Source organism: Heterodontus francisci, chromosome 1, assembly GCF_036365525.1.
Source record: "Heterodontus francisci isolate sHetFra1 chromosome 1, sHetFra1.hap1, whole genome shotgun sequence".
In the NCBI taxonomy this organism is placed as follows: domain Eukaryota; kingdom Metazoa; phylum Chordata; class Chondrichthyes; order Heterodontiformes; family Heterodontidae; genus Heterodontus; species Heterodontus francisci.
The window spans coordinates 53024972-53052951 of record NC_090371.1 but is presented as its reverse complement, the minus strand read 5'-3'; the positions used below and the strand labels follow the sequence as shown (position 1 = coordinate 53052951).

Here is a 27980-nt window from a genome sequence, read left to right as displayed (position 1 = left end):
CTGCTTCCAATGCAAGTATATCCCCATCCTTAAGTAAGGTGACCAAAACTGTATACAATACTTTAGGTGTGGTCTCACCAATGCCCCGAATAGTTGTAGCAAGACTTCCCTACTTATATACTCCATGCCCCATGCAATAAGTGGCAACATTCCATTTGGCTTCCTATTACTTACTGTGCCTACATGCTAACTTTCTGCAATTCACATACGATTTTGAGAGTCCCCCGGCATTGCCGATGGCAGAACCACCAATTTTCCTATATCCCACACAATTCTATATTTAAATGAATGCTGCGGCAACTTGCACGGAAGACACGTGGGATCATGTGGCGGAGACGGACTTTCATTGGTGGAACCCACCGTCACTCAGTCAAGCACCATGATTGGCATGGATATAAAGCATTCTGTGTTTCCAGCCTCAAGAAGCAGCAATCTTTGTGTTATGTAAGTCTCTTCAGAGTTATCAGAATTAAATCTCTAACTTCTTTCTAAATGCTTTTTCCTTCCTTAATTTGTCAAACCCAGCACCAACTCTACATTTTTCCCCTTGCAGCAAAAGCAAAGCAGGGGAGGTGGTGGCGTAGTGGTAATGTCACTGGACTGGTAGCCCAGAGACCTGGGCTAATGCTTAGGGCACATGGGTTCCAATTCCACCACAGCAGATGGTAAAATTTGAATTCAGTTAATAAATCTGGAATTAAAAAACTAGTCAATTGTTGTAAAAACCCATCTGGTTCATGAATGTCCTTTAGGGAAGGAAATCTGCCGTCCTTATCCGGTCTCCAGATCCACAGCAATGTGGTTGACTCTTAAAATTCCCTCTGAAATGGCCACTCAATTCAAGGGCAATTAGGGATGGGCAATTAGGGATGGGCAATAAATGCTGGCCCAGTCAGCAACACCCACATCCCATGAACAAATAAAAAAAATGTCAGTGAGCAGGCAGTGTCTTGCCCCAAGGTTTAGTGACGTCTCCCAGCAGGTTCTTCTCCAGGCCATCAGGGAAAGGTGGGAGGTCCTCTTCCCTGCAGATAGAGTCAAAAGACCCTCCTGCCTGACCAAGGCAGTCTGGATTGAGGTAGCAGAGAAGGTCTCGAACCTTGGGGTGACATGCCAAACCTGGGTTCAGTGCCAGAAATTTATCAATGACTTGCTCAGATTGGCGAGGGTAAGTAGTCTTGGCAAAGCTGCTCCATTGTTTTGCTCCATGACTTTAAGAAAGAGGGTAGACAAGGCATGCAGTGGAATGTGTGAGCAGCCTTGGTGCCATGCACTAAATGATTGTGGACATAGATGACGATGGCATTGTTTATGTTCTTGGATGTGTTGTCCGAAAGTCACTCTGGAATGATTGATGTTGATGCATGTATGGAATGGCTGTGATGCATCTTTTGACATGTCATTAAATCTGCACTGTCTCTTGCAGGATAAACGCACCCACAACCATCACGAGCAGGCAAAGGCAGGTGGAGGTGTCCCAGACCTCTGGGTGCTGACACCAGCTGAGGAGGAGGCTGCAGAAATTGCGAGAGAGCAGGGAGGCAGGGTGATCGCAGATGGTGAGGCAGGATCTTCAAGGATTAAGGATGAAGTGTCATTTTCAGTCTTGCATATGTCCACACCAAAGAAAAGTGTGTGAACTCATTTACAGATGGTGCTTAATGTGCCTTTGTTTGTGTCTCCACCGCAGGTGCCTGCACTCGAGCTGCAGAACGCCCCATGGCCCAAGACTCCTCCTCTGGGGAGGAAGAACAAGCCGATGCCCCAGAGGGTGCACTGTCACCTGCATCTGCTTCCACCTTCACCAGCGGAGATCCATTCACATGGTCCGTGGGGGGCGGGGGATTTAAGATTAGAATCTGGGTCACAAGCTGGTGTGCACAACACAAGCACGTCCCAGCAGCTGAGGGAGCATGTGCCAGCCGGGTCCCCTGACAACCAGAGGACTGCTGAGGACCAGCCCCTGCTCAGCCCCACGCTCATGATGAGCCTCTGTTTGTTGCTACAAGAAGTCTGCTGGATGTGCACCAAAGCCATGTGGAAAATATGTCAGAGATGCCTGAGGTCATGCGTGGCTTTGTGCGTGCCATGGAGGAGTCCATGCAAGCCATGACGTCTCCAATGTCCCAACATTTGAGCATATGACTTGCTCAGCAGAGTCTGTTGAGCTCCGTGGCAAGTCTGGTTGACCACTCAGGCCATATGTGATCTAACCTGCACTCCATGGTCATGGGCTCCATGCAGCAGAGTCTAAGCGAGAGGGGATGAGGAGCCTGGACCTCCCTCCAGGTGCTCTTTCCCCTCAGGGAGACAGTCAGGTGCCATTGTGCACACAGATGGAGGAGGAGCACATGCCAGCTGCCCCAGGACCTTTGGCTCAGGACACCACCTAGAGTAAGCGGCGTCTCATCTTTCCCCCAGACTTTGACCCCCTTACCTCCAGCAGGCTAACACACGGGATATACGCAATCACCCTTGCTGCAGACCTCCAGTAGGATGGCGCCATCAAGGACCCATCCCTTCAGAGGCTGCCCGCCATGGGCATCCACAGCACCGAGGTAGTGCACTGAGCAGACTGCCTCCACCTCAACTGCTAATGTCAGGGTTGCACCTAGACATAGTGGGATACGAAACATAAGAAGAAACAGTTTTGAGCATGAAGGTGCTGTAAAGATGCTGTAAATATTGTGCACGTTCAAGTGACATCCTTAGGCGTCTCTGGCATCGCCTCTCTGACATTTGAGGATGATTTGTCTTTATCCGGAGGATACGATGACAGGCCAGCGCCTGTCTTTGATAGATCCATTCCTGGATGTTATAATTTGCAGCATCCTCATTTTCTTGTTCTGCCTGTTGTTGTCATTCAGTCATCATGAGTCACTCCCTCTGCTCTTTTTCCCGTGTTATTGGCCAAATTGGGGGTATGACACTCTTATTACTGCAGCTTTGCAAATAATGAAATGAGCATAACCTTCAAATTCAGTCTTCTGCTGCCAATCAGCTGAACCATCGAGGCAATGAGCAGTTCTCTTTTCTGTGCCTTAAAATTGCAGCCAGATTGAGTACCGACCCTTCCGAAGAAGGGTCACTGACCCGAAATGTTAACTCTGCTTCTCTTTCCACAGATGCTGTCAGACCTGCTGAGTGGTTCCAGCATTTCTTGTTTTTATTTCAGATTTCCAGCATCCGCAGTATTTTGCTTTTATTTTTGAGTACCGACCCACCATCATTTGTCTCCTTCCACTCGCCGTGCAATCCATGAGTGGCCATGTGGTTTGCATTATCATTCGAGAAAGTGGTGTGCGTAACTTGTAAGGCAAGTTTACCCACCTTCCAACCTCCTCCTGCCACCTTCCAGACTGCACCCATCACCCTTGACCCACCCAATGTAACCTTAACCCTTCCCTCTGTTACCATTGAACCTCCCCCCATTACCACGCACAGTGTCACAATCAATTTATTCATGCCATCTCTCCCCACCGTTTCTACTCCTGTTACCATTGAAATGCCCACTCTGACCCTTGATCCTCCTGAAATCCACCTGAATATTATTGCCAAGTCCCATTCCCCTATGATGCCATAGAGTACCTAACCATAAGTCTCGACTTTCCCCCTTACAGAATCCATTTGCCCTCATTGACTGTGACCGTTCCCTCTGCCAGCCAGTACCCTGAATTTGCCCCACAGGTCCCTCACATTGACAGCACTCATCCCTTTCTTCCGGCCCCTCATGACCATCTGTTGACTGTAACGCTCAAATTAACCCACCACCCCCGCAGCCACCCACGTCCAGCTTGAGCAGCAACAACAATCACGACACACCCTAGATGCTCCCCTCTTCCCTCCCCTGATCCTCCATGCACCCTTTCCTCCCCGAGTACCCTCCCTTTCTCCTCCATTTACACCCTCCCATGCCTTCGCCACCACCCCCTAAGAAGAATCACCCTTACTGGTGCCGGGCCCGGAGCCAAACATCCATTCCAATGTTGGCGTTCCTTTTGCCAATGAGTTCAAGAAAGAAAAACGCTGACCTCAGACACAACAACACAAAGCCAACTATTGTAAGCATGTTCAAATGAACATGAACAGGGTGGCATGGGAATACCACTCGCCATTCACTTAATCTGGCAGGTAAGACTTAACTTGAACTAAGTGTTTGGTAATGAGTATTCATGGTATGGTAATGAATGCAAAGTCGCAGTCCGCCACCATGCTGGGGGAACCCCGAACATCCACAAATACACCGCTTAATTTTGCAAAACAAAATCCCACGGTCGGAAATCCGAAAAAACAACTCACGCCTGATTAAATCACCCCGCACGCCACCAAAGCCATTCTTGCAAAATTCCACCCTTTCTGTCCTCCTAACAACTTGCTTTCCTACCTTTCTTTGTATCATCTGCACATTTGGCTACAATACACTCTGTTCTTTCATCCAAGTCATTAATATAGATCATGAATAGTTGAGGCCCCAAAACTGATCCCTGTGGCATTCCACAGTTTGCCAACCTGAAAATGACCCATTTATCCCGACTCTCTGTTTCCTGTTCGTTAGCCAATCATCTATCCACGCTAATATATTACCCCCAATACCATGAGCTCTTAACTTGTGTAGTACCTTTTATGTGGCACCTTATCAATTTCATTTTTGTATATCCAAATACCCTACATCCACTGGTTCCCCTTACCCATCCTGATTGTTACATCCTCAACTTGTCAAACACAATTTCCCTTTTATAAAACCATTTTGACGCTGCCTGATTGCATTATGATTTTCTAAATGTCCTGCTACTACTTCCTTAATAATGGATTGTAGCATTTTCCCAATGACAGATATTAGGCTAACTGGCCTATAGTTTCCTGCTTTCTGTCACCACCACCAATGCACCCAATACATCTTCCCCCCCCAACCCCACCTTTCCTGAATAAAGGTGTTACATTTCCCATCTTCCAATCCACTGGGATCTTTCCAGAATCTAGGGAATTTTGGAAGATTACAACCAGTGCATCCACTATCTCTGCGGCCACTTCTTTAAAGACTCTAGAATGCAGGCCATCAGGTCCAGAGGATCTGTCAGCCTTCAGTCCCATTAGATTTCCTGGTACTTTTTCTCTAGTGATAGTGATTGTTTTAAGTTCCTCCATCCCTTTTGCCTTTTGATTTTCTGCTATTCTTGGGATGCTTTTTGTGTCTTCTACTGTAAAGACAGATACAAAATACTTGTTCAAAGTCTCTGCCATTTCCTTTTCCCATTATTAATCCCCCAGTCTCATCCTCTAAGGACCAACACTAAGATTAGCTATTCTCTTTATATATATGTAGAAGCTTTACTCTCTGTTTTTATTACTCTCCAAAATAATTCACTAGCTGCAAAGTACAATCAGAACATGGAAAGCACAGTATAAATGAAAGTTCCTCCTTTTTATTGTCCATTAGGCTACGGCCTGCCCCAATCTTACCCACAGCAAAGACACTGGAAGCCCCTGACCCAACAATCCTGTTGAGCCTAAACCTCCTCTTCCAAATTAAGACCTGGGAACCCTCAATCCACAATGCGACTAAATGGTACAGGACTCTGTAAATGTTCGCATCAGGTTGTGTAAATTGTAAAGTGCCACTACTAAGCTGAATTCAGTAAATAAGATTCAAATACAAAGCACTTCCCTAAATCATGTAATTTTTGGAAATAACTTGTATAATATTATTTTGAATGAATGTAACAAGGTAACTGTACTCACCTTCAAAATTATTACTTCATCGTTCAAAAGGGAAAATAGAAATAAAAATTAAAATTATAGGCAGGCGATATAGGTGTCTATGATTATATTGTCTTACCAGGTTCTGGAATGATTAGCTGTCCACTGGTCTGCACATTCCCAGCATCGTTCTCTGCCACACACTGGTAAAAACCCTGGTCTGACTTCACCAGGCCCAGTACTCGTAGGTTGCTGCCACTCTACAAAACAGAGCAAACATACATAATGTGAAATCATTTAACAGTAACAGCAAAATCTTTGCACTTGACAATCAAACCGTGTGTAGATTCAGTTTGTGCTTTACTGAAGAGTCAATATTTACTTACATTGATTGCAGATAGGTAGATAAATGGACAAGTAAGCTGTGGAGATACAGGTAAATGGACACATGGGAGCCTGCTGGTATGTGCTGTGCCCATTTTCGAGCGTAAAATAGAGGCAAAGCATTAGAGTTTAGTAGTGGGACGGCCTGCGCCCTGTGCCATTCTGTGCAGGTGTTGGGCCTACTACTAAATTCATAGGACTCAAATTGTAGGTATCCTGGGCAGCTGCTTAAATATGTTAATTAGAGACTAACACCTGCTGATGGGCCCCAATGTAAAATTTGTCGATGGGCAGGCAAGGCTTTTAATTTTTTTTTTAAAAAGCCTTTCTGTGGAGCTAGGATTGGCAGAAATGTTCCCCTCTGACTCCACAATCCTAATGATTTCTCCCCTCTCTCATTGCCAACTCCAACCCTCCTCCTGGAACTTAACTGAGGGCCGCCACTGGCAAGGTAGGCGGCTCGCAAATGATATTTCTTGTGTGGCAAGCTGCCTGTAGTGGTATAACTGGTATCAGCAGCCCATCCTGAAATATAGATGAGAACTGAGGATCAATTCCAGGCAATCCCCGGGCCTCATGGTTTGGGCAAAGGGCAGAAACTAATGTCTATCCCATAAACTGTAAGATGCTGAAAGACACTTATAGACTCATACTATAAATAGATGTAAATAGGTAATTAGAGATCAGACAGTTTGAAAGACAATAGAAATTTAGCTTAATGTAAGAACATAAAGGCAGTCAGATTGGAGTATCACATCTGTGCCTCACCCTGACTAGGGCTTTGTGTTTGGAAGCCTTGGCGTCCTCTTCGACTCTGAGCTGAGGGCATTTTTCTGCATTGAAGGAGTTATGGAAGTGCAAGATGTTCCAGTCATTGTCTTAAAGAGAAGCTAAACTGGAGAGAGGGCAGTGGAGAGGTGGAAAGGTTTCGGGAAGGAATTCAAGAGACGGGCTAGGAGGCAGAGGGGTCCATAGAATTGCAACAGGACGCGTCTGCAGAAGGCCAAAGATGGCTTGCCTGCCCAGGGACTAATTGAGGCCCTTAAGAGGCCTATTATCAGCCACTTAAGGGCCCCTTCCCACTGCCACTGGCATTAGGCCAGGAGTGGGGTGTGGGGAGGTGGTGGTGCTCCACTATGCAGGGAGATTGCCCAGTGAAATGAGGCAACCTCAGGGAGGGGCCCTCCTCTGTGGGCAATCTGTGGCCCACTAAGAGCCCCCGGGGGAAACAAACCCATTTCCCTAAACCCCACCCCCCCCACCCCTTCCCCTGTACTCAACACCCACCCTCCCTCCCCCCATTGCCAGAGCCTGCCCCAGCAACCCCGCCTCACTTACCATAGGTCTGGGGTTTCAGCATGGGGCCTGGTTCCAGGCCTCTTGCAGTAACGGCAGTGGACACCGCACTTGGTGGCACTGGCGATACTACTGAGATGCTGGCCTCTGATTGGTTGGCAGCTCTTGGAGGCGAGATCCCCATCTATAAAGAGATGGAGATCACTGTGCTGGGCTGTTAATTGGCCTGCAGCCATTAAATAGAGCCGGGGTTGGGGGTCTCCAAATGACTGAGGTGGGGTTCCCACCACGTTTTTGGCCCAGCCACTAAATCCTGCCCACCATTTTCAGTAGGATTCAGTGGATAGGGGTTAAGAGAAGGAACTCTGACTGATATTTGTATTCCTAAAACTCTGACACCAATTTCAGTGCTCCAGCTGAATTTGGCTAAATCACCAGTGACTGGAAATTGAACTTGGAACCAACTGCTCTGTATTGTTGAGAATCCCAACTAAACCACCAGGACAGCTACCTGATATATCTGAAAGGCTCCTTCCTCTTGCCATGTTCCAGTGTATTAGTTCTCTTATGTGGACATAGTAATACGGCTATTATGGTTCTGGACTAACAGCCGAAATGTTTGTTTAGTAGTACAGAACCTAAATGTTACCAAGTCAAATCCCACCATGGAAATTTATGGGGTTAAACTTATCAAAGCTGGTTAATATATTGTCTATCCCCAAAAAGAACTGACTATGAAAAATGTTGTTTTATGGTAAAAGAGGATTAGAGAGGGTGCAGAAAAGATTCACAAGAATGTTTCCAGGGATGTAGAGTTTCAGTTATGTGCAGAGATTGGAGAAACTGGAATTGTTCTCCTTGGAGGGAGAAGATTAAGGAGATTTGATAGAGGTGTTCAAAATCATGAGGGGTCTGGACAGAGCAGATAGGGAGAAACTATTCCCATTGCTGGAAGGATTCAGAACCAGAGGACATCAATTTAAGGTGGTTGGCAAAAGAAGCAACAGCAACATGAGAAAAACCTTTTTTACGCAGCAAGTATTTAGGATCTGAAATGCACTGCCTGAGAGTGTGGCGGAGGTAGATTCCATCGTGACTTTCAAAAGAAAACTGGATATTTATCTGAAGAGAAAAATTTTGCAGGGCTACGGGAAAAAGACATGGGAGTGTGACTAGGCGAGTTGCTCTTGCAGAGAGCTGCATGGCCATGATGGGCTGAATGACCTAATTCTGTGCTGTAATCATCCTATGATTCCATTAAACCTACTGAGGGAAGGGAGCCTGCCCCTTCCTATCTGTGATGCCTGTTCCTCACTATACAGTTGCCTTTTAATGCTCTCTGAAATGCAAGAACTACTCAGTTGTAAAAACAATGTCTTCAAGACAACTAAGATTGGCAAAAAGTGTAGCCATCGAATCATAGAATGGCTACAATACAGAAAGAGGACATTTGGCCCATCGAGTCTGTGCCAGTTCTCTGCACAGCAATCCAGCTAGTCCAACCTCCCTGTCCTTTCCCCATAGCTCTGCAAATCCTTTTCTCTTCAGATAATCAATTCAGATAATTAATTAAAACCACGATTGAACCCTGCCTCCACCACACTCTCAGGCAGTGAATTCCAGATCCCAACCACTTGCTGCGTAAAACAAGTTTTTCCTCATGCCTTATCAGATTTATTAGTGCCACCCACTGCCTGAGAATAAAAATAATGTTGATTTTTGTTTACCTGCAATTTTATTGTTTTAAACTCATCTGTGCCTTTGTCATAACGGGACATAAAACTTTGCATAAAATAAAAAATGTTATGCAGCAGAGCATTCCGGGAGAAATCAAACCATCACCATCAATCCTATTTTACAGCCAATCATGAGCTACCCTGATCCTTTTGCTGGTAGTTTTGGAGGGCTTTTTTTAAATAAAAAAAAAATCAGTTTGATGAAGATTAATTCAAACTACACACATGAAAGTGCAAAACCAGGAATCACAGTTAAGAAAAGTGAAATAGAATGCCATTTAATGTCCTTTACAGCTGAGTAAACAGTTTATCAAATGGGATTCAAAATTGGATCACATCCAAGCCACTAACATCACTGTTGCTGTTTCCAGCTCATTGTTAAGAATGAAATGTTGGCTCGACGCTCGTGCTCTATTGTCCCACTGCAAAATAAATCAGAGCATGGCTGAGCCCAAGTTCGTCTTTGTGTTTCTGCCCCGGTACTCAGGATTCCTGACTGCTATCTGTAGCTATACTCTCCTATGAAGGTCCCTGCAAGCTGCCATGTTAAAGATCAATTGCCGTGATCAAGACTTTAAAATTGTCTCTCCTCCTCCGCTGAAGACCCTGACAATGGGGTGGAGTTTTATGGGCACCAGGAGCCATTCAGTACCTCATACAAGTGGTCATTCTGTATGCATGAGTATACCTTTACCACAGCAACTCAAAGAAGTGGCTTGCTACCACCTTCTCAAGGAGCCGGCAATAAACGCTGGCCTTGCTACCGATGACCATATCCCGAGAATGAATGAAGAAAAGCATAGTGAATGTCTGCGGAACCATTTGGCCAAGAAATCAAGTTTGATCCTGTCCTCATGAAAATTCCAGATACAAGCATTTTCCTGTAAGGGTGAACCCCAGTTAATTCTTGGTCCCCATTTCTCACTAACATGCTAACTTTAGTGCTTGTACCGCTGTCCCAACTACAGTTTAAATGTCAGCTGTGGCTCAGTTGGTAGCACTCTCACCTCTTAAGTTAGAAAGTTCTACATTCAAGTCTCATTCCAGGGTTTGAACACAAAAATCAAAGCTGACACTCCAAAGCAGTACTGAGGGAGCGCTGCATTGTTGGAGATGTCGACTTTCAGATGCAATGTTAATCCTTTCAGGTAGATGTAAAACATCCCACAGCACTATTTTGAAGAAGAGCATGGGAGTTCTCCCCAGTGTCCTGGCCAATATTTATCTCTCAATCAACATCACAGAAACAGATTATCAGAAACAGGTCATTATCACATTGCTGTTTGTGGGAGTTTGCTGGGTGTAAATTGGCTGCCGCATTTCCTACAACAGTGACTATGCTTCAAAAATACTTCATTGGCTGTAAAGTGCTTTGACACATCCAATGGTTGTGAAAGTGCTGTATAAGTGCAAGTCTTTCCATAGTTAACTCAATATTAGACTAGGGTTGGAAGCTGTGACCTTTCCTTGCTCAGTTCTGCACTGGATAATTCAATGAAATGTCAAGGGAAGCTCTAAATTCAATGTATTAGAATTATGATTAACTTCAATACCTTGTTTTATTTAAGCTGATTTTTGGAACATTTTAATTTAAACATCGTGTACTGGTAGTATTACTGAATAAATTAGCTTCACGGATTTGTTGATCATGCAAGTCCCCCTCCAAGTTACACAGCATCCTGACTTGGAAATATATCATCACTCCTTCATTGTTATTGGGTCAAAGTCCAGGAACTCCCTCCCTAACAGCACTGTGGGTGTATCTACACCACATGGACTGCGGCAGTTCAAGAACACCTTCTCAAGGGCAATTAGGGATAAGCAATAAATGCTGGCCTTGCCAGTGATGCACACATGCCATGAACGCATATAAAAAAATACAGTGGCAGTAAATTAGCATTGGTAGTGACAGAACATCTTCACCAAACATATATCTACAGGTAAATTTCCAGCCTCTAAGCCAGTTTCCATAATGCCATCATCAGTCGTCACAATTTAAATATGAATGCTCAAAAAAAACTTATGCAGAGATGAACAAAAATACTGTTTTGTGCTCATCAGTTCTAGGGATGGAACAATTTCCTATTTCAAACACTTGCCAGCATCAAGCATTCCAAGTTCAGTTATAGCGTGGCGAACTCTGCCCTGACAATGTGCTTTAGCATAGAACCTCAGTAGGACACCTGTCCTCGCACAATGTGACACTTTTCCTGTCCTTATCTCTTTGGTCTGTTTTGAGTGTCATTATGAGTTGAAGGGGCTGCTAACTCAAAATGTATTGAATTATAAACAATGATTTTATTATATATGGCAGAGAAAATATCCCCACTTTGTATGTGAAAAGGGCGTTTGTATTGTGGGCCAACATACACCAGAAACTGAGTTACGAGTGCTTAAATTTATATAAGACTCATATCTCTGGGAAAAAGAGGGGTCTTCTATCCCATTAGTCTGTGTCGGATTTAATTTCAGGGTTAGAGGTAAGAAGGACAGTTTATTAACCCACTGAACCATCCAGTTCCCCCAAATAAGAAGCCTTGAAACTGTCTAGCTTTTAAACACTGAGTTCTACTGGTGATATCTTTGCCTCCTTATCTCGAGAGACAACGGGTAAGCGCCTGGAGGTGGTCAGTGGTTTGTGAAGCAGCGCCTGGAGTGGCTATAAAGGCCAATTCTAGAGTGACAGGCTCTTCCACAGGTGCTGCAGAAAAATTTGTTTGTCGGGGCTGTTACACAGTTGGCTCTCCCCTTGCGCCTCTGTCTTTTTTCCTGCCAACTACTAAGTCTCTTCGACTCGCCACACTATAGCCCCGCCTTTATGGCTGCCCGCCAGCTCTGGCGAACGCTGGCAACTGACTCCCACGACTTGTGATCAATGTCACAGGATTTCATGTCGCGTTTGCAGACGTCTTTAAAGCGGAGACATGGACGGCCGATGGGTCTGATACCAGTGGCGAGCTCGCTGTACAATGTGTCTTTGGGGATCCTGCCATCTTCCATGCGGCTCACATGGCCAAGCCATCTCAAGCGCCGCTGACTCAGTAGTGTGTATAAGCTGGGGATGTTGGCCGCCTCGAGGACTTCTGTGTTGGAGATACGGTCCTGCCACCTGATGCCGTATTCTCCGGAGACAGCGAAGATGGAATGAATTGAGACGCCGCTCTTGGCTGGCATACGTTGTCCAGGCCTCGCTGCCATAGAGCAAGGTACTGAGGACACAGGCTTGATACACTCGGACTTTTGTGTTCCGTGTCAGTGCGCCATTTTCCCACACTCTCTTGGCCAGTCTGGACATAGCAGTGGAAGCCTTACCCATGCGCTTGTTGATTTCTGCATCTAGAGACAGGTTACTGGTGATAGTTGAGCCTAGGTAGGTGAACTCTTGAACCACTTCCAGAGCGTGGTCGCCAATATTGATGGATGGAGCATTTCTGACGTCCTGCCCCATGATGTTCGTTTTCTTGAGGCTGATGGTTAGGCCAAATTCATTGCAGGCAGCCGCAAACCTGTCGATGAGACTCTGCAGGCACTCCTCAGTGTGAGATGTTAAATCAGCATCGTCAGCAAAGAGGAGGTCCCTGATGAGGACTTTGGACTTTGCTCTTAGACGGGCAAGGTTGAACAACCTGCCCCCTGATCTTGTGTGGAGGAAAATTCCTTCTTCAGAGGACTTGAACGCATGTGAAAGCAGCAGGGAGAAGAAAATCCCAAAAAGTGTGGGTGCGAGAACACAGCCCTGTTTCACGCCACTCAGGATAGGAAAGGGCTCTGATGAGGTGCCACCATGTTGAATTGTGTCTTTCATATTGTCATGGAATGAGGTGATGATACTTAGTAGCTTTGGTGGGCATCCAATCTTTTCTAGTACTCTGAAGAGACCACGTCTGCTGACGAGGTCAAAGGCTTTGGTGAGATCAATGAAAGCAATGTAGAGGGGCATCTGTTGTTCACGGCATTTCTCCTGTATCTGACGAAGGGAGAACAGCATGTCAACGGTCAATCTCTCTGCCCGAAAGCCACACTGTGCCTCAGGGTAGACGCGCTCAACCAGCTTCTGGAGCCTGTTTATAGCGACTCGAGCAAAGACTTTCCCCACTATGCTGAGCAGGGAGGTTCCACGGTAGTTGTTGCAGTCACCGCGGTCACCTTTGTTTTTATAGAGGGTGATGATATTGGCATCGCGCATGTCCTGGGGAACTGCTCCCTCGTCCCAGCACAGGCATAGCAGTTCATGTAGTGCTGAGAGTATAGCAGGCTTGGCACTCTTGATTATTTCAGGGGTAATGCTGCCCTTCCCAGGGGCTTTTCCGCTGGCTACAGAATCAATGGCATCACTGAGTTTCGATTTGGTTGGCTGTATGTCCAGCTCATTCATGACTGGTAGAGGTTGGGCTGCATTGAGGGCAGTCTCAGTGACAAAATTCTCCCGGGAGTACAGTTCTAGGTAGTGCTCAACCCAGCGGTCCATTTGTTTGCGTTGGTCAGTGATTATGTCCCCTGATTTAGATTTGAGGGGGGCGATCATCTTGATGGTTGGCCCAAAAGCTCTCTTAATGCCATCATACATTCCTCTGATGTTTCCGGTGTCTGAGGCCAGCTGAACATGACTGCATAGGTGTTGGCAGTAGTTGTTTGCGCAGCGCCTGGCTGTTCTTTGTGCAGTGCTTCTGGCTGCTTTAAGTGCTGCGGATGTTAACTCGCTGGGGGCTTTCTTGTAGTTCAACAGTGCAATGCGCTTAGCGGCTATGACAGGTTCCAGCTCTTCATTATGAGATTGAAACCAGTCTGCATTTCACTTCGCACTTTTGCCGTAGGTGGTCAAAGCTGACTCATAGATGGCGTCTCTGATGCGGGCCCACTTGGTCTCAGCATCCCCTGTGGGAGTGTTTTGAAGGGCTGTTACAAGTGAATTTAGAAATTTTTGTAACAGCTGTGGGTGAGAAATTCTGCTCGTGTTGATGCGCGGGTGGCCCTTCTGCTTGGAATGATGCAACTTCTTTGGTCTGAGTCTAACATTTTTGCACACCAGGGAGTGGTCGGTGTCGCAGTCCGCACTGTGGAAGCTGCATGTAATTTGAACACTGTTTTAGGCGGCTCGCCTTGTGACAATGAGGTCTAGCTGGTGCCAACGATGCAATCTTGGGTGCCTCCATGAAACCTGGTGACAGGGTTTAGTGTGAAAGAACGGGTTGGTGATGCAGAGGTTATGATAGGTACACAACTCAAGCAGTCTCTGCCCGTTCTCATTCATCCTTCCAACGCCATAGCACCCAAGGCAGGAGGGCCATGAGTCATGGTCGGCCCCAACCCTGGCATTCAAGTCCCCCAGCAGGAATAGGTGTTCGGTGTTGGGGATGCTGCTAATGATGTTATGGAGTTCCTCGTAGAACTGATCTTTAGCTTCATGTGAGGAGCAGAGTGTTAGAGCATAGATGCTGAGTAGGTGTACTGGACCAGAGGCGGTGAGCAGTCGGATGGACAGTATGCGTTCCGAGCCATTTGAGGAGGCTCTATCATGCTGAGCAAGGAGTTTCTGGTGATACTCCTACTGTATATTGATAAAGAATATATTATCCTAGAATCATACAAGGTGTATACCACAGAAAGAGGCATTCGGTCCATCTAGTCTTCTGTAGAGAAATCCAGTTAGTTCCACTCCCCCGGCTTTCCCTATATCCCTGCAATTTTTTTCTCTTTCAAGTTCCTATGTTCCTCCCTTCCTTCCTAAGTATTTATCTGATTCCCTTTTGAAGGCTGTTAAATCTTTATCCAACACATTCTCAGGCAGTGCATTCCAAATCCTAATCACTCAGTAATTAAAAATGTTTTTCCTCATGTTGCCTCCGGTTCTTTTTGCCAATCGCCTTCAAACTGCATCCTCTGGTTATCTACCTTCAGCCATTGGGAACAGTCTATCTAAGCTCTTCATAATTTTAATCATCTCTTGGCTACTCTGCACTAAGAAAAAAACTCCAGCTTCTCTGATCTATCCATGTAACTGTACTCCCTCATCCCTAGAACCATTCCATTAAAGCTCTTCTGTACCCTCTTGAAAGCCTTCATATCCTTCCTCAAGTGTGGTGACCATCAGCAGCAGCAGAATTGCATTCAACCACAGTCTGTAACCTCATGGCCTGGCATATCCCCCTCTCTACCATTACGACCAAGCCGGAGGACCAACTCTGGTTCGACCGAGATTGCAGGAGGGCATGCCAGCAGCAGCACCTGGTGTACCTAAAAATGAGGTGTCAGCCTGGTGAAGTTTCAACACAGGACTACTTGCATGCCAAACAGCAGAAGCAGCATGCAATATACAGGCTAAGGGATCCCACAACCAACGGTTCAGATCTAAGCTCTGCCATCCTGCTACATACTGTCATGAGTGATGATGGACAATTAAACAACTGACAGGTCAAGCAGGCTCTGCAAATATCCCCATCCTCTACGATGGGGGAGCCCAGCACATCAGTGCAAAAAAAAGGCTGAAGAATTTGCATCCATCTTCAGCCAGAAGTGCTGAGTGGATGATCCCTCTCGGCCTCTTCCTGAGGACTCCAACATTACAGATGCCAGACTTCAACCAATCCCATATCAAGAAATGGCTGAAGGTACTGGATACTGTAAAGGGTATGGGCCCTGACAACATTCCGGCAATAGTACTGAAGACTTGTACTCCAGAACTAGCTGTGCCCCTAGAAAAGCTGTTCAAGTACAGCTACAAGACTGGCATCTATCCAGTAACGTGGAAAATTGCCCCGATATATCCTGTGCACAAAAAGCAGGACAAATCCAACCCAGCCAAGTACCGCCTTATCAATCTACTCCCAATCATTAGTGAAGTGATGGAAGTGGTTGTCAACAGTGCAATAACCTGCTCAGTGATGCTCAGTTTGGGTTCCACCAAGGCCACTCAGCTCCTGATCTCATTACAGCCTTGGTCCAAACATGGACAAAAGAGCTGAACTCCGGAGGTGAGGTGAGAGTGACTGTCCTTGACATCAAGGCAACACTTGACCGAGTATAGCATCAAGGAACCCTAGCAAAACTGGAGTCAATGGGAATCAGGGGGGGAACCCTCCGCTGGTTGGAATCATACCTAGCGCAAAGGAATATTTGTTTGTGGTTGTTGGAGGTCAATCATCTCAGGACATCATTGCAGAAGTTCCTCAGGGTAGTGTCCTAGGCCCAACCATCTTCAACTACTTCATCAATGACCTTCCCTCCATCAAAAGGTCAGAAGTGGGGATATTCACTGATGACTGCACAATATTCAGCACCATTCGTGACTCCTCAGATACTGAAACAGCCCATGTCCATATGCAGCAAGACCGGGACAACATCCAGGCTTGAGCTGTAAGTGGCAAGTAACATTTGCACCACACAAGTGCCAGGAAATGAAAATCACAACCAACAAAGAATCTAACCATCTCCCCTTGTCGTTCAATAGCATTACCATCGCTGAATCTCCCACTATCAACATCCTGGGGGTTACCATTAACCAGAAACTGAACTGGACCAGCCACATAATTACTGTGGCTACAAGAGCAGGTCAGAGGCTGGGAATTCTGTGGCGAGTAACTCACCTCCTGTCTTCCCAATGCCTGTCCACTATCTACAAGTTACAAGTCAAGAGTGTGATGGAATAATCTCCACTTGCCTGGATGTGTGCAGCTCCAACAACATCCAAGAAGCTCGACACCATCCAGGACAAAACATGATTGGCACCTCATCCACCAGCTTGAACATTCACTCCCTCCACCAATGATGCACAGTGGCAGCAGTGTGTACCATCCACAAGATGCGCTGCAGCAACTCACTAAGGCTCCTTCGATAGCACCTTCCAAACCCGTGACCTCTACCACCTAAAAAGATAAGGGCAGCAGATGCATGGGAACACCACCACCTGCAAGTTCCTCTCCAAGCCACACACCATCCTGACTTGGAACTATATCACTGTTCCTTCACTGTCGATGGGTCAAGATCCTGGAATTCCCTTCCTAACAGCACTGTAGGTGTTCCTACACCCCAAGGACTGCAGCGGTTCAAGAAGGCAGCTCACCACCACCTTCTCAAGGGCAATTAGGGATGGGCAATAAATGCTGGCCCTGCCAGCGCTGCCCACATTTCCCGAACGAATAAAAAAATACAATTGGACAATAAGCCAATATCAGTATGATGTCCATTCCTAAAATTAAGGTGTGAAAGTAATTTTAGAGAAACTTCAGTGTTGCAACCAGAGGGGAAAGAGTGACCTAGTCAGTCACTTGGAAACTACAATAAAAGTGAAGTTGACCACTCTTAGGTGATTGTAAATATTTTGCTTGCTTCATATTTCGGGAATAGGTAATTATAAGTGTTAAGAGGTCCCTAGTGGGGTAGCACATTGTATCACACAATTTTTAGATATCTGGAGTAACTCATGAAAGTTTGATATCCGATTTAGTAAGCTGAGTGTGTGTAATTCTCATGTCTGAACCAGAATAAGTACGCTAAAAAGTTCTACAAAAAAGCTTTTCCACCACCAACGTTAAATTGACTGTCCTGTAATTGCTGGGCTTATCCATCTCCCCTTTTTTGAACAAGAGTGCAACATTTGCAATCCTCCAGTCCTCTGACACCACAACTATATCTAATTGGAGGAATGTGGCCAGCACCTCCACAGTTTCTGCCCTTACTTCCCTCAGCAACCTAGGATGCAACCCATCTGGGCTGGGTGGCTTATCCAGTGCCAACCTTCCTAGTACTTTCTCCTTATCTATCTTTATCTCATCCAGTGTCTCAACAACCTCCTCATTTACTGCAGCTTTGGCAAAGTCTTCTTCCTTGGAAAACACCGATGCAAAGTACTCATTTAGAACCTCAGCCATGCTTTCTGCCTTCACCAATATATCTCCATTTTCATCCCTAATTAGTCACACTGCTCCTTTGACAACCATTTGACTGTTAATATGACGATAGAGGACCTTTGGATTCCCTTTTATGTTAACTGCAATGCTTAACATATAACTGAGCAGTTATGTTCAGGATCAATAATCAAAGCCAACATTGTTCCAGTTAATTTAATATGAACCAAGTCCAATGGAACAAGTCAAATTGAGATTCATTAGTGTTGAATTCTTTAATCAAACAGAGTGATGTCACTGAAATGTACTGCTTACCACTATCTGAAAGTAATCGCTGGGAATGACCACTTCTCCATTCTTTATCCACCTCACAGTTGGGACCGGCTTCCCATTAACTGCACATTCAAACTCAATGTCCATACTCTCATAAGCATAGAGGTTGGAAGGACGCTTTAGGAAGCTTGGAGGAACTGTAATAAAGAGATAGAGGGGCAGTTAATTTAAAACAAGCAACAACAATAACAACAACCTTTATATAGTGTCTTTAACATAGTATAATGCCCCATTGTACTTCACAGAAACCTAATCAGACAAAATGCAACACTGAGACATATAAGGTGGTGTTGGGACAGGTCTCAGCTTGGTGAAAACGGTAGATTTTAGAAGGCATTTTAAAGGAGGCAGAGATGTTTAGGGAGGTAATTCCAGCATTTAAGGCCCTAAAAATAACTACCATAAATTACAGACTGTTGGTCACATCAGAGTGAAAATTGTGCTGCTGTGCCAATGTTCTTTGTTGAATGATACCTCTTTTTAATCCACTGACTGGAGATCTGATCTTACATTTTTTAAAAAGACATTTTAAAAAGACCAGCTAATAGGATGACTTTGCTAGCAGCTTAAAATGGCTACCTAATTTGCAACACTGGATCCTACACTGCAATGCTTGTGAGGAGGGAAATGAAATGTCTGCTCATGCCGCAGCAAGAACCAAGACCCAGGAAGTTTTTGGGAACTACCTGTTCTTTTTAGCAAGAGAGAAATACTGCTAACTGCTATGTGTGAATGACTGAGTGACTGTTATTTGACAAAGCCCCTCTCCATCTGTGGTTTTAAGCTTGTGTCTTTCTGCAGCAGAGAGAAGAAAAACAACTGAACTCTGACATGTGCAGACCTAAGTGGGGGTCTCTCTCTATCTCTCCATTCCAGCTTAAAAGCTTTCAAATCCTGCCAGTTGACTGCCCACCTTTGCATACTCCGACTATAACCAGAAACCCCCTTGGAGGAAATCATCCGCATCGCTGTCTCCAAGAGACCGACCAAACCAGTCATCTACCTCTTTAAACTAAAAGCCTCAGGACCACCGAATTCAGCTAAAAGCCAGCCGAATCACTAAACCCCACAGACTGTATACCTTTTTTTTCTATCGATTCTAACTCAACCAATCTACCTTTCCCCACTCTGTAATCTATTTGTGTGTGTGTAAACTTCTAGTGTGTACATGAGTGAAAGTTGGCGCATACTTTATTATTTTCATTAGTGCGGTTTAGGTACAAAAAGGTTAACCTCTTTCATTGTTAAACTCAAGAAAACCTGTCCGATTGGTTCTTGTTATGATCATAGCAAGTAAATAATCAAACACCTACTGAATTAGAGTCATAGAGTTATACAGCACAGAAACAGGCCCTTCGGCCCATCGTGTCTGTGCCAGCCATTAAGCATCTAACTATTCTAGTCCCATTTTCCAGCACTTGGCCCATAGCCTTGTATGCTATGGCGTTTCAAGTGCTCATCTAAATACTTCTTAAAAGTTGTGAAGGTTCCTGCCGCTACCACCCCATCAGGCAGTGTGTTCCAAATTCCAACCACCCTCTAGGTGAAATTTTTTTGCCTCAAATCCCCTCTAAACCTCCTGCCCCTTACCTTAAATCTATGCCCCCTGGTTATTGACACCACCGCAAAGGGAAAAAGTTGAGCTAGTTGGTCTCAGCTATAGTGTTAACAAAGGCACAACAATTAGTTTCAGCATCTCTAACCGAGAGAGGGAAGAGATTCGGTCAAAGTTTAGCTCCAGATCTGTATTTAATTATTCTTACAGGAAATATGCATTTGTGTCCAAGCCTATGAAGCCAGCATTAGTATTGTTTGTGATAATCCTCAGGACAAAATAACCTCCCAATGCTCACAAGCCACATAGTGGGAAGAATGAGATAATAGAGACAGTCAACACTTATACAGCAAGTATGAGCAACCACTTTCAGGATAGTGCAGCGGGGAGGAGTGCGGGGATAGAGGAAATCAAAGTGACAATTGGACTCTAAATACATAGAGAGAATGGTGCTACATGGAAGCTCTACAAAAATATCTGGGACAAAGTTCTTTGCTCCCTCAAATCACTGAGGTAAAAATTGACCCTGAATGGCTCATGGAATATCTTTATTCCTGAATTGACCTCTGAGCTTTCATTGAAGTGCAATAGTAAACCATAAGTTAATTCTGAATATGGTCATTGTTAGTCAGTGGTGGCCAACTGTCATAATTTTGCAACTTTTCAGGAAGCACACCTTGTATTTCAATAAGTCAAAGCAGCTAGTTCAGATATTGACTCCACAATAGATCAGGTCTGGAGCACAGTTTGTACACATGTATAGAATCAGAGATATACAGCACAGACAGCAGCCATTCAGTCTATTGTGCATGAAAGAGTTATCCAATTAGAACTACTTCCCCATTCTTTCCTGATGGATCTGCATTTTTTTCCTTTTCAAATATATATCAAATTCCCAAACTTCTGTGTTACCAAACTGCCTCACAAACTTTTAACATGAAATGGCATTTTGCTATATCTACCTTTAAAAATTGAAGACATGAATACATACTAGGAGAAAATAAATTACTGGTCATCCAGGGCATTCCATAAAATAAATATGTGTTGGCATCCTTCCATCTATGAAAGATGAATATAAACTGATCATAAAGCCCTACGTTATACAAAATATGTAAATAGAGTGTCAATCATTCTGGGCAGCTGGGCATCTGTGAGTGAGCTTTCAGTGCTATTACTGCAACTAATTTTATGACTTTTCCATATTCATATAAGGAAGCAGATAAACAAAGCTTAACCATACTTGATGTAGGACCTGAAGGGATGTGAGATTACATGGCAATGCAGGTACAGGTAGTTTTGTTTTGAGAAGAGCAAATCATAGAAAAATTCATTGCTATTTGTATATTATTGCAAAATTTCTTCTTAAAGCAGAACAAAAATTTCACTCAGCACTGGTATTTCAATTAGAGATAGTAAACCTCACATTCCCAATGTCACAGTCTTAATAGAACATCTACTTGAGAGATAGAAACTTATCAAGTTGCTGTATGTCATCACACAACACTTTAAATGAGGAAATTAACAGATCAGCAGCTTCTCTTTTTGCACAAGTGAAATACAAATTGTATTTAAACACTGTTAGAAACCTCGTCATCCTTAAAATTTTCTTTCGGCACTACATTACTTTTGACATCCAAATTTTGCATGTTTATGTTTATCAACTGTTGTCTAAGCACATTTAGCTATTGTTACCACATCAGAACTTCTCTGGAAAGACATTTTAATCTGAGAGGCACATAATGGAGAGATTAAACCAAGCCCTTTGTCTGTGGAGGAAGCTAATCAAATGCAGAGAAAATAATAACACAAATTGGCCTCTCCCAGCACAAGGTGGCTCATGTGTGTCAATTGTATTGAATCACGCACCTATAGAAATCAACTGCAAAGTGCTTGTTTTCCCATTCACTTCCCACCTCTGCTACGCTTCTTTGCAAACCTGAGGATCACCGTCAGCATCATAATTGCCAAATCTTCAATGACACTTCACCATGCGAGCTGCCTCTTAGTCTCCACAGTCCGCCCGTTTCATGGAAACCAGGTCTGAGACCCAATATTGGAAGCACCTCAGGCCTCATACTCCAGGAAAAGAGATTGTATTTGTGTGCTCCCCCAACCCCCTGATGTAGCCAAAGAATGGGTGCGCACAAATTTCGAAGTCACAAAATTAGGGTCACTCACCTAGGTTTGACCAACACATGAGGAAAGGGTTCCCCCTTGCATGCAGGTCGTGTTCCTTTAATGGACGAAAACAGGGACACTGAGGATCGATAAAAGTAAAATACTGCAGATGCTGGAAATCTGAAACACCGACAAGAAATGAAGGAAATACTCAGCAGGTCTGGCAGCATTTGTGGAGAGAGTAGCAGAGTTAACGTTTCAGGTCAGTGACCGACCCTTCATCAGAACCGATGTTCTGATGAAGGGTCACTGACCTGAAATGTTAACTCTGCAGATCTGCTGAGTATTTTCAGCATTTCTTGCTTGTGACACCGAGGATAGTGATTGCAACAGGCAAGGTTCATTTCTGAATACTTAATTCCCTCATTGCCATTATTACACAGGCTTTAATCCATTCAATAAATGGCTGAACACCTATGTCTACGGAGGAATACAGTCCAAGTTTGTTTTATTCTTTCATGGAATTTGGGTGTCACTGGCAAGGCCAGCATTTGTTGCCCGTTCCTAATTGCCCTTGAGGAGGTTGTGGTGAGCCGCCAATTAGGGATGAGCAACAAATGCTAGCCATGCCAGTGATGTCCACATCCCATGAAAGAATTAAAAAAAGAGCCGAAAAAATTCAGAGATGAACTTTGCCTGTCTAAATTTTTTATTCTTGGGTCTTGCCATTTATTTCTCCATCTCTCATTTCCCCATGGATCACCATCTTTCCTTAGATCTTTCAAGTTATCAGGAAAGATTTCTGAAGTGGTGTTTTTTTTTCACAGCTTTCACTTCTGTAAGATAACCATGAAGGAAATCCATGGGAACAGAGAAGACAAGACATGTCGACACTTGATCCGGAGAAAATGTTCAGTACTACTCACCAAGACACACTTTATTGAATCAGGATTGTGCTGTTATAAGGATTTCTATACACTGCAGATAGTAAAAGCCAATTGCTCAAATCTTACCACCACAGCCCAATTAATAATGAATTCTCCAATTCAATCTAAAGAAAACCAACTCAATACAGTCTAAAAAAACCAATATTTTACACAAAATTGATTACATTTCTATAATGTAACATTGTCTCTGGGTAACAACTAATGGTGGATTACTGCTTAAAATGCTGAGTTTTAACAAATGGATAATTGGGTAATATTTTATGCTTGAATCAAGGATTCTGTGCTGTTCTTGGGCTGGTGTATGTTTATCTAGAATGGTCTGTACTATTAACTAGACAGAATTATTTAAACGAGCTACCACCTTCACGAAAATGTCTTTGGAAAACCAGTTATTTTCTCAGGGAATTGAAAAAAAAATTGTACATCATGGCAAAGTTGCGCACGGAAATGATGCAACAATATATTTTCTGGTAACTTGCCTTATGCTATGAATGAGCAACAGGAGGGTTTGCAAAACAATTTTTCTGATTATCTTTTGTCAGCACCATGGCTGGTCAGGCTTGCTATAAGTAACTGTGAAAGATTTCTTTGTGAGCGAGGCATTCACAGAATATATCAAGCTCATCTACAAGATTGGCCTATTTGGTTTGCCTGCCTTTTTATATGGTGTTTCCTATGCCCGAGTGAATTCCATTATGTTTACCAATGTGTTTATCTGCCTGGGAAGATGGGTCCCAGCACTCCATTCTCACCTTGCTGCTGGAAGTACTGGCTCCACATGGTAGTCTGTTGCTAAATAATATAATTCAGGTGGTACTGAAAGTACTTATGCAGCCCTTAGAGGTGACATTGTCATGAAACTGAGGGGAAGGACATAATAAAATTGGGCAAAGCTCATTTTGCAGAAGATGCCAACTAAACAACTGCAACTGTTTCATTTTTTTTTTCTCCCGAGGTTTCACCCGAATCCAGAACAACTGTCCCTGTGGCTGTTTCGCAGCTAAAGCTACCTTGATTGCAGTTATTTATGTTTGCCCAACTAAGAAACATGAATAAAGGTTCTGCCCAAATTAATCAATTAAGTACTCTGAGACTGCATTAGGAGTATCAATTATCAACATCCTGGGGGTTACCATTGACCAGAAACTGAACTGGAGTAACCATATAAATACCGTGGTTACAACAGCTGGTCAGAGGCTAGGAATCCTGCAGCGAGTAACTCACCTCCTGACTCCCCAAAGCCTGTCCACCAACTACAAGGTACAAGTCAGCAGGGAGAATTTTCTCCACGTGCCTGGATGGGGGCAGCTCCAACAACACTCAAGAAGCTCGACATCAACCAGGACAAAGCAGCCCGCTTGATTGGCATCCCATCCACAAACATTCACACTCTCCACCACCGACGAACAGTGGTAGCAGTATGTACCATCTACAAGGTGCACTGCAGCAACGCACCAAGGCTCCTTCGACAGCACCTTCCAACTCCACGACTTCTAACACCTAGAAGGACAAGGGCAGCAGGTGCATGGGAACACCACCACCTGCCATTTTCCCTCCAAGCCACACACCATCCTGACTTGGAACTATATCACCGTTCCTTCACTGTCGCTGGGTCAAAATCCTGGAACACCCTTCCTAACAGCACTGTGGATGTACCTACCCCACATGGACTGCAGCGGTTCAAGAAGGCAGCTCACCACCACCTTCTCAAGGGCAATTAGGGATGGGCCAGCAATGCCCACATCCTATGAACAAATCAAAAAAATTGAGTTCCATGTAGGAGGATGAGTTAAGTGGGCTGAATGGCTTCGCTCATCTGTACTTATCTTTGTGGAATTAATGTGACAAAAAGAAGCATTTTGGCTTCTTTTATTCTTCCTTGTTACATCTGGGGTTAAAAGCCTAGTTGTCCGAAATAAAAATAGCCTAGTTTGTTTTGAATCACAAGTTCCAAATACAAACATTATGTCCAGTTAGATTTCTAAGAGGCAAATTATTAAAAACATCTAAATTTAAATTTTCTTTGTCCAAGTCAAATTTTGAAACATATTTGTCAGCGTGTCTTGTTCAAGCTAAGTAATCCATCTGAAACCATGAGAGATTCCGTGAATGATCAGCAACAACCAAGATTGATATGCAGGCAAGTGCAGAAGATGCAACACCTGTGCTTTTACCTCCTCCCTTCGCACTGTCCAAGGTCCAAAAACTCCTTCCAAGTGAACAGCAATTTACTTGTCCTTATTTCAATTAGTATACAGTATTCACAGCTCACAATGTGGGCGGCACAGTGGCGCAGTGGTTAGCACTGCAGCCTCACAGCTCCAGGGACCCGGGTTCGATTCTGGGTACTGCCTGTGTGGAGTTTGCAAGTTCTCCCTGTGTCTGCGTGGGTTTTCTCCGGGTGCTCCGGTTTCCTCCCACAAGTCAAAAGACTTGCAGGTTGATAGGTAAATTGGCCATTATAAATTGTCACTAGTATAGGTAGGTGGTAGGGAAATATAGGGACAGGTGGGGATGTTTGGTAGGAATATGGGATTAGTGTAGGATTAGTATAAATGGGTGGTTGATGGTCGGCACAGACTCGGTGGGCCGAAGGGCCTGTTTCAGTGCTGTATCTCTAATCTAATCTAATCTAATGTGTTCTCCTCTACATTCATTCATGGGATGTAGGCGTCGCTGGCTAGGCCAGCATTTATTGCCCATCTCTAATTGCCCTTGAGAAGGTGGTGGTGAGCTGCCTTCTTGAACCGCTGCAGTCCATGTGGGTGTAGGTACACCAACAGTGTAGTTAGGGAGTTCCAGGATTTTGAACCAGCAACTGTGAATGAACGGTGATATAGTTCCAAGTCAGGATGGTGTGTGGCTTGGAGGGAAACTTGCAGGTGGTGGTGTTCCCATGCACCTGCTGCCCCTGTCCTTCTAGGTAGTAGAGGTAGCGGGTTTTGAAGGTGTTGTCTAAGGAGCCTTGGTGCGTTGCTGCAGTGCATTTTGTAGATGTTACACACTGCTGCCACTGTGCGTCGGTGGTGAAGGGAGTGAATGTTTGTAGATGGGGTGCCACTCAAGGTGGCTGCTTTGTCCTGGATGTTGTTGAGCTTCTTGAGTGTTGTTGGACCTGCACCCATCCAGGCAAATGGAGAATATTCCATCACACTCCTGACTTGTGCCTTGTAGATGGTGGACAGACTTTGGGATGTCAGGAGGTGAGTTGCTCGCCACAAGATTCCTATCCTCTGACCTGCTCTCGCAGCCATGGTATTTATATGGCTATTCCAGTTCAGTTTCTGGTCAATGGCAGTCCCTAGAATGTTGATACTGGGGGATTCAGCGACCGCAATGCCATTGAATGTCAAGGGGAGATGGTTAGATTCTCTCTTGTTGGAGATGGTCATTGCCTGGCACACGTGTGGCGCGAACGTTACTTGCCACTTATCAGCCTAAACCAGGATATTGTCCAGGTCTTGCTGCATTTCTACACGGACTGCTTCAGTATCTGAGGAGTGGCGAATGGTGCTGAACATTGTGCAATCACAGCGAACATCCCCACGTTTAACCTTATGATTGAAGGAAGGTCATTGATGAAGCAGATGAAGATGGTTGGGCCTAGGACACGACCCTGAGGAACTCCTGCAGTGATGTCCTGGAGCTGAGATGATTGACCTCCAACAACCACAACCATCTGACTCCAACCAGCGGAAAGTTTTCCCCCTGATTCCCATTGACTCCAGTTTTGCTAGGGCTCCTTGTTGCCATACTCGGTCAAATGCTGCCTTGATGTCAAGAGCAGTCACTCTCATCTCACTTCTGGAGTTCAGCTCTTTTGTCCATCTTTGAAGCAAGGCTGTAATTAGATCAGGAGCTGAGTGGCCCTGGCGGAACCCAAACTGAGCGTCACTGAGTAGGTTATTGCTAAGCAAGTGCCACTTGATAGCACTGTTGATGACACCTTCCATCACGTTATTGAGATTGAGAGTAGACTGATGGGTGGTAAGTGGCCGGGTTGGACTTGTCCTTCTTTTTGTGTACAGTACATATCTGGCCAATTTTCCACACTGGAACAGCTTGGCTCGGGCTGCAGCAAATTCTGGAGCACAGGTCTTCAGTACTATTGCTGGAATATTGTCAGGCCCATGGCCTTTGCAGTATCCAGTGCCTTCAGTTGTTTCTTGATATCACGTGGAGTGAATTGGCTGAAGACTGGCATCTGTGATGATGGGAACTTCAGGACAGGCCTGTCTGGGGAATCTTGCTCTATGTAAATTGGCTGCTCTTCCAAAGTATTACATTTGTTGTAAAGCACTCTGGGGTGTCCTGAAGTTGTGAAAGGTGCTAGATAAATGTAACTTATTTCTTTCCTGTATCCTTACTGACTTTTAAATTCAAGGAAGATCACATGAGGGCACTCAATATAACCAGTAAGTCAAACTATACTGATAAGGGATTTATGCTTGATTCCCAGACCAAGCTCAGAGTAAAGTTCCCTCTGCTCAATGGTAGCAATTCCTAACCTCCAAAAGTCACTGATTTTTGCACCAGTAGAAATCTTTTCATTTCCTGTCTCAGTTATCCTTAAGGTCTACCTGCACGAGATACAGTTGCAAATGGGGATGGAGTTTGTGACAGGAACCGAAATCAATGGCTTCATTCTTTCCAATATTTAATAGGAGGAAATTTCTGCATATCCAATACTGGGTAATCAGCATGACAAATCAGAGGCAGTGGAAGGGTCAAGAGGTGATGAGGTAGAGCTGGGTTGTCAGCAGCCATTCGCAACCTGACATCATGTTTTCGGACATTGTCGCAGAGGGGCAGCATGTAGTTAAGTTATAGGAAGGGGCCAAATGTCCTTGAGAGCTTTCTGCGTAACAAACAAGGGGTTAATTTTGATGTCGGGTGATAGTGTAAAACATGTGATATTGCCTGGGTCGCCCATTAAATACTTTTCCCCATATTTGTTCCTATTGAATTCAACAAAGGCGAAAACCAGGAGAAGTGCTTAACGGGCAGCCAAGCCCATATCATAGGTTTTACATTATTGCCTGATGTCAGCTGTTATTCTGCCATAAAGGTA

General features: G+C 44.6%; 1 protein-coding gene across 1 annotated transcript in view; it reads right to left on the bottom strand.

The window, feature by feature from the left end:
* dcc (DCC netrin 1 receptor) overlaps positions 1-27980 on the bottom strand; it is a 1023267-nt gene that overhangs the window by 463880 nt on the left and 531407 nt on the right. The window contains exons 8-9 of the mRNA XM_068054526.1: positions 18272-18426; positions 5837-5957 (exon numbers count right to left, since the gene is read on the bottom strand). Coding sequence (XP_067910627.1) covers positions 5837-5957; positions 18272-18426 — 276 coding nt within the window. The remainder of the gene's footprint in view (positions 1-5836; positions 5958-18271; positions 18427-27980) is intronic.